This window comes from Muntiacus reevesi, chromosome 9 (assembly GCF_963930625.1).
Source record: "Muntiacus reevesi chromosome 9, mMunRee1.1, whole genome shotgun sequence".
Taxonomy (NCBI): Eukaryota; Metazoa; Chordata; class Mammalia; order Artiodactyla; family Cervidae; genus Muntiacus; species Muntiacus reevesi.
In genome coordinates, this window is record NC_089257.1 from 4,949,768 (window position 1) to 4,958,096 (window position 8,329).

General features: G+C 35.7%; 1 protein-coding gene across 1 annotated transcript; it reads left to right on the forward strand.

Moving 5' to 3' along the window:
* Window positions 1-4,600: 4,600 nt before the first annotated feature.
* LOC136175206 (olfactory receptor 4C16-like) lies at window positions 4,601-5,533 on the forward strand. The gene has a single exon (XM_065945532.1). The coding sequence runs from the start codon at window positions 4,601-4,603 to the stop codon at window positions 5,531-5,533; it is 933 nt and encodes a 310-aa protein (XP_065801604.1).
* Window positions 5,534-8,329: the final 2,796 nt, after the last annotated feature.

Here is an 8,329-nt window from a genome sequence, read left to right on the forward strand (position 1 = left end):
AACATTGGGGATGTTAGTCATGAGAAAGGAAGGGAAACTTTAGGGAATACTACTAAATGCTAATACCTAACGTCATTATGTCTTAAAATATTCCCTTTAGAATGCAGAAAGGTTTATTTTTTCTCAGCATTCCATGAGAAGGCTGTTTTGAAAAAGGATGGAAAGATTTGACACTAATTTAGAGGGTTCTATCAGGTAAGTGAGAGATTACTTACATGATTGCACTGAGAAAGGCATCATGCAGAATAATTTAACAAATTTAAAAAATATATTTCCATATGACTTTTTCCCTTGAAGAAGGAAATAGAAACTAATACAGATAATGACTGTGACATAAGCTTCTTGGAGAATGCCAGCCACTCCACATCCAAGAGACAGCTTTAAGTAGAATGCTGTATATCACAGATTAAAAGTATTACTCTTTGCATGTTTCTAAAATGATATTTTAAGAATATAACTTGTAGTTGATATGCATCCGGATTTATTTTGAAACAACGAATAACTACACCTGATGGAAGATTCAGAGGAAACATAACAAAGTGAAAGTTAATAATTGCATAATGAAGGTGAAGGGTAATGTGCCATATATGTGGGGGGAAATTTCCATCTTTCTCTAATTTAGGCTTTTGAGGGATAAAGAACCTTGGGTAGATCTGTTCACCTTCCCACAGAGAAAGGTACATTTTTCATAGAAATTAAATGAGTATAGAGATTTTCCTAAAGATAGAAGTGAAAGAGAAACAAATCAGAGAGGGTGGTATAGTTTTAGAGAGTCCTAAGGAAACCAAAGTTTTCACTGTGGCTTCTGCAATAAAACAGATTTGTCAGGTAGAAGGGCTTCTCTGGGGGCTCAGACGGTAAAGAATCTGCCTGCAATGTGGGAGACGGAGGTTCGATTCCTGGTTTGGGAAGATCCCTTGGAGGAGGCCATGGCAACTTACTCCAATTTCTTGTCTGGAGAATCCCGTGGACAGAGGAGGTTGGCAGGCTACAGTCTACGGGGTCGCAAAGAGTCGGACATGACTAAAGTATTAAGCACACACAACCCCGTCAGGTAGAAGGATCAACATGACACCTTGTGCTTCACTCTCTTTTGTTCATCACCTTTTCTGTGTGATTTTTCTTTCAGCTCATCTCTTTTAGCTCCCAACTCAACATAATATCCCTTTATTACTGTTTTGAGAAATCTAGCTGTTCTAAAATTGGCCAAACTTGTTTGAAGAGTTAAAGTACAGTAGTTAGTAGAAGATAATGCTGTTTTATCAGTGCAGTTTTGTCTCTCGATTATTACAATTCATTTTTGTGTCAGATACCTTTGAGGATCTGATTTAAGATGTCAACACTTCTGGGAAAAGTCGACATATGGTCATACAGAGAAAAGTATAGAAAAATACCCGTTGATGCTAGAAGGATAGGAAGAATATCAAGGCTGTCCTTGCATTCTTGAAGGGCCAAGGATTCATGTAAAAAGTGTAGAAAACTCACAATGATCATCTTAGGCATGCCAAAGTTCTAAAATCTTACAGGGTCAAGTGGTGCTGTTCTGAGTACAATATGTTTTACTCCGGGTTGTGGAGCTGATTAAATTATTTAAAATTTATGCAATTTTGTTTTTTCAAATATTTAAGTTGGGGACACATTTATCTGTTTACCGTACCATACATACTATACAGATGGCCACAGCAAATTAATAATGTGAATGTGTTTTTAATCAGAATAGTACTAAAACAATCAGATGATTATTACAAGAAGTAACTTCGAAGGTTCAGCTTAAAAACACTTATTAAGCATGTACAAGAGCATCGAAACATGTATATTATCTATAGTGAAACAGATCACCAGCCCAGGTTGGATGCATGAGACAAGTGCTCGGGCCTGGTGCACTGGGAGGACCCAGAGGGATTGGGTAGAGAGGGAAGTGGGAGGGGGGATCGGGATGGGGAATACATGTAAATCCATGGCTGATTCATGTCAATGTATGACAAAACCCACTACATTATTGTAAAGTAATTAGCCTCCAACTAATAAAAATAAATGACAAAAAATAAAAAAAAAAACTCATTAAGCATGTACATTGTGCAAGGCATCAGGTTTGAATTTGGGGACAGCAAAATCCTGAAGGCTTCAAAAACTCTATATCTATGAAAGAAGCTAAAGGAAGCTCAGACAATTTTGATTTTAAGTATAATATGTGATAGTATAAGATAAGCTGTAAAAGAAACTCTTAGAGAACTGGAGAATTTCCTTCATCTCAAAGCGATTGCTGATGGCTTTCAGAAGAGATTATTTTTCTTTTTTTAATTAGTTTATTTTTTTTAATTGAAGGATAATTGCTTTACAAAATTGTGTTGTTTTCTGTCAAACCTCAACATGAATCAGTCATAGGTACTCTTGACAGTTGGGTCCTGAATTTAAAGACAGCATAACTAGAAATAAAATTACAATTAAGGAAGGAAGGAGACTACTGAATACTCTATTGAGTGAATATTTGATAAAAACTCACAATTATTTGCAAGTTAATGATTAATCATGTGTATTTATGGGCTTCCCTAGTGGCTCAGATGGTAAAGAATCTGCCTGCAAGGCAAGAAACCTGGGTTTGATCATTAGGTTGGGAAGGTCCTCCAGAAAAGGGTATGACAACCCACTGCAGTATTCTTGACTGGAAAATTCCATGGACAGAGGCGCCAGTCCATGGACTTGCAAAGAGTCAGCCATGACTGAGTGACTAACACACACACACATGTATTTATGATTCTTAATTTATCTTACAAGTGTATGTCCTAATGTATAAATAAAATTGTTCTAGAAATAGACAATTTCAAGAGATTGATAACATACAAAATAAAAGCCGTATACTCAAAAGAGTGGCCACAATCACAGGCCATATTTTCAAGTACAAATCCTTCATGACGGATCACTCATCCAAATGCATAAGGAAAGGATGAGTTTATTGCACTGACTGAAATCCCAAGACACAGTTCCTTGACCATTTAAGATCTTTGCCAAAGATTGCACGGTCTAAAGAGACTATTTTCTAAAATACCAGAAATATTAAATAACTTTGAAATTTTAGAGCAGGGGTTTTTATTTGCAGGAAGATAATATGTGATTCAACTACTTTGAGGAAAAGAAAATCTATTGAGGGGGAGAAAAGCAATAAACAGGGATCATTGTCTGTTTGGTTCATCAGTTTGTGCTTTGCTGGCTCGCAGCTTTCACGATGATGCACTGAAGATACGGGTGGGGCTGAGGAAGGATGCAGTGGGGGACGTTTTCCAAATTATATTTAAATCTGTCACACTCAGTTTATATATTTACCTGCAAATGGTGTTCTTTTCAGCATCATATTAGCAATAAAAACCTAGAGGAAAGATTTTGTTCTATGAAGTGAAGTCAGTGATAATATTTCTTTCCACACATGAAAAAATACTAATTTTTCATTGAAGGAAATGACGTTTCAAAGTTGAATAATCATTGATTTTGCAAAGACAGAAAGCAATTTGAATATAGGCAGTTACTGACTATCTGCTGTTCCTCTTGACTAAAGTTATAGGTTCCTCTCTCTCTTCTGAATATTTGTTCTGTTACAATAATGTGGAGATTTCGGGTACCCAGATAAAACAAATTATAGTGGGGATTACAACCATGATTAGACCCGAAAAGAGCTACCTGCTGACATCTCTTCAAAGGACCTCAGTTCTAAAATGCTTAAGCAAAGCTCTTAAAGTTTAAACATATAAACTATTGAGTGAACACCCCTTGTAATTTACAAGTAAGTTCTGGAACTTCGCATGTTTTGAAGGGTGTTTCCAGAAATGAGAAAAAAGAAAACTGGGATTGCAAATATTTGTGATATTATCAACCATTGGAGAACATTCACTTCTCTCCATTAGTGTATGTCAAGTAGTGAATATCATAAAGTTGTTTCAAAATAAGGACGTTATAATTGAAAGTGCTTTATCTTCCTCTTTTCAAGCTGTCACATGTGGAAGGGAATGCACAGTGAAGTGGATCATATTATAGAGTAATAAAAATAAACATTTCTATAAGTAAATATAACAAGCATAATATATATATATGTATATATATATATGAATGATATATGGAGACATATTTAGGGGATGGGACTGGGCTGTAATTTTTACATTTATATTATGAACTTCCATAAGCAGTAAAATATATCCAAAATGCCAACTGATACACTCTCCAAACATGCTTCCTCCCCCCACCCCGATTAAATCAACATGGAAAGTAATTAAGTTAATAAAATGGAACTGTATTTCTTAACTTAGTATTCATTGAGCAAAATTAATGAGAATCATGTAAAATTAACAAACAGTTGCATTTCAAGAGTGCTACAGAAAAGTCTACTTTTCACAATCTTATGTGGGACTCATAATGACCCCATGAATTTGTCATTACAAATCAAGTGTTGAAGTGACTTGTTAAGAAACCACAACTAAACTGTCCATGATGAAGAATATTTATCTCACTTAAAATAGTCCTAAAAATCACACATCACATCACAAATTAATTCTTTTCTATTTTTTGCAGATTAAGCATTTAACACTCACACCTTCCCCTCACTGATGAAATCATGCAACTGAATAATAATGTGACTGAGTTTATTCTGCTTGGGTTGACACAAGATCCTGTTAGGAAGAAAATAGTGTTTGCCACCTTCTTGATGTTCTATTTGGGGACCTTGTTGGGGACCTTTCTGATTATTGTTACCATCAAGACCAGCAGGGCACTTGGGAGTCCAATGTATTTCTTTCTTTTCCATTTATCCTTATCTGATGCCTGCTTCTCTACATGCATAGCCCCTAGGATGATTGCTCAAGCCCTTCTGAAGAATGCCACTATCTCTTTCAGTGAGTGCATGATCCAAATCTTTACATCCCATTTCTTTGGCTGCTTGGAGATCTTCATCCTTGTCCTCATGGCTGTTGACCGCTATGTGGCCATCTGTAAGCCTCTACACTACACGACCATCATGACTCATCGAGTCTGTGGTGTGCTAATGTCCCTGGCCTGGTTGGGGTCCTGTGTGCATTCATCAGCTCAGATTTTTCTAGTCTTGAGTCTGCCTTTCTGTGGTCCCAATGTAATTGATCACTACTTCTGTGACTTGCAGCCTTTGTTGAAACTTGCCTGTACAGACACCTATGTAACCAACTTCCTCTTGGTGTCCAACAGCGGGGCCATCTGTACAGAGAGTTTTCTAATGCTGGTGTTATCCTATGCCATCATCTTGCACTCTCTGAGAAACCACAGCGCTGAAGGGAGGAAAAAAGTCCTCTCCACCTGTATCTCCCACATTGTCGTGGTCATCTTGTTCTTTGGTCCTTGCATATTTATATACACTCGCCCTGCAACCACCTTCTCCATGGATAAGATGATAGCTGTGTTTTATACACTTGCAACACCTTTGATCAACCCTCTGATTTATACCCTGAGGAATATAGAAGTGAAAAATGCCATGTGGAAGTTATGGAGCACGAAGGTGGTCTCAGGTGACAAAAGATGAATGGAAGTTTCAAAGTTTTCTTCAGAGTTTGGATTGATCTTAAAGAAGCCCATAGACAATAATACCCTCTTATTGTGGAGTTAATATAACACTAACTCAGAGCGTGAAGATTACTTCCTTTAGAAAAATGGGCAATTTGACCACACATGCTAATTAGCATTGAGTCAAATATTTGTAGAAGCACAGCATCAGGTACACACAGTCATGTAAGATCATGGTCTTAGCTATTCACTGCTGTCTCTGCCTCTCTTGTCTGTCTAATATCACTGTGGTTTTGATCTACTCTTTTCTTCCCTTGTATTGACTTCCAGATTTTTCTGTTTAACATTACACTCTATGCTTTTATCTACAGCCTGACATATTTTTGTCTCAAAGAGTTTATTTCTTAGATACTGTGATCAAATGTCTGATCATGGACTTTCAAACTTGGTTGTTCTTACTAACTCAGCAGAAATCACCAGGTTCAAATAATAATAGTACATACATATTATAAAGAGAAAATATTTTTTTTAAAGAAAAATATGTAAGCTAGGAAACCTCTCTTCTTTTTCTTGGGTTACAGTTAAAAATTTTTTTTTGTATATTTGCCTGATTGTTCTAGAAAAGTGACAGAACATTATGAGAAAATTCACCCTTTTGTAGTATATTTTACTAAGGGAGGTTCTGACTGTTGGGGTTCCTCATATTAACATTCTTTCTGTAAAAACAACAACAACAACAATAAAACCTTTTTGCTATTAAAATGATTCCTTCTATTTTGAGGGATCTATTAAGTTTTCTCTTGAATCATACCAATTATAACAGTATGTTTAAATATTAGTTTATTATGATTATAGCATAGAAGTTGCAAATTAAGGAAGATATATTTATGTGAGCTTTAAAGAAATCTGGTGCACTGGGGAGACCCAGAGGGATGGGATGGGGAGGGAGGTGGGAGGGGGTTCACGACGGGGAACACATGTAAATCCATGGCTGATTCATGTCAATGTATGGCAAAAACTACTACAATATTGTAAAGTAATTAGCCCCCAACTAATAAAAATAAATGGAAAAAAAAAAGAAATGTGTACATGTAGTCAATGGTAGGGAATTTATAAATAAGAGTTAATTGAATAAAGAGCATTCTAACCCAGGGGAGGGTATTTAGGCTTTGAAACATAGCTATACCACATATATGAATTGTTTAAGTGAGTTTTTAACAATATAGGAAGTAGAGTATCTTAAGAAAGCCTAAGCTATTTGGATGAAAATTAAATGTATCCAGTGGAGATGGATATCATCTTTCACCATTCATTATCACTGAAGTCTCTAATTACATGGTCATTAAGAAATTTTATAATTTGTCTGATTTCTTATTTGCATTTTCATCCATACAGAAAATTCAATATGAGTATTTTTGCTTATTTGGAGCTTCTATTTCTATTTACATGTTAATAATTTTATTATGAGCACAAAATTTGTTTTACTTTCATTGTACCCAGAAGTTTATATTCTCTATCTTGAGAAAAATATCAGTGTGGAAATGGAAACTTGTGAATTCTGCAATGAACTCTAGACCCTTTCTATACATATCTTTTTTTTTAGATTCTGAGAATTTCAAGGCTAATCTTTCAGTTTTTATTAATCACATCTGCTACAGTAAATAAGTCATCTGTGCTATGATACAGATGCTAGCTAGTTTGGTGTTGCAGAATTCGCTTAGCTTTTGCTTGTCAGTAAAGCTTTTGATTTCTCTGTCAAATCTAAGATCCTTGCTGGGCAAAGTAATGTTGTTTGTAGAATTTTCTCTTTCATCACTTTAAATAGATCCTATCACTCCCTTCTGGCCTGCAGAGTTTCTGCTGAAAAAACAGCTGATAGATAGCCTTATGGGGGGTTTTTGTACACTGTTTTTTTTTGCTTTTCCCTTTCAGTTTTAATATTTTTTTCTTTGCATTTGCTTTTTATTACTTTGGCTAATATTGTTTTGGTGTGTTTCTCCTACAGTTTATCCTGTCTGGGAGGAACTGTCAGAGCTTCCTAGACTTGAGTGGCCATTTCCTTTCCCACATTAAAGAAGTTTTCAAGTATCATCTTTTCAAATATCTTCTCAGGCTCTTTCTTTTTTCCTTCTTCTTCCTGAGATCCCTAAAATTTGAATGTTAGTGTGTTTACTCTTGTCCAGAGTTCTCTGAGATTGTCTTCAATTTTTTTTTTTCATTTTGTGTTTATTCTGCTCCTCAGTAGTCATTTCCACCATTCTATCTTCCAGCTCAATTATTCCTTTTTTAAGCCTCAGTTACTCTGCTATTGTACTTTTCATCTCAGTTATTGTGCCATTCTTCTCCACATGTTTTCCTTAGTCCTTCTGTGTTTTTATTGAACATTTCTTGTATTTTCTCAATCTTTGTTTGCAATCTGTTTTTTTTTTTTTTTTATAATATTGGACCATCTTTACTGTCATTAATTTTTTTTCTCATGTAGTTTAAAAAATATAAGAATATATTTTCTCTTCATATATTTGGTTTTGTAGGTTTTTACCTTGCTTCTTTGTCTGTAATATATATATTTTTCCTTGCCTCTTTTTTTTTTCCGCCTTTTTTTGATTGGGACTGTGTTCCTGTCTTACTGATTATTTGGCCCAAGGTTTCCAGCACTGGGGTTTGCAGAGAGTTGGGTAGTGCCAGGTCTTGGTGTTGAAATGTGGACCTCCAGGAGACCTCACTCGAGTTAATATTCTCCAGTCACTCAGAGGTTCCTCCCATCTGCTTGGGTGTCCACATCCCCACCACTGTCATCTAGGTTCCCTACTGTGGG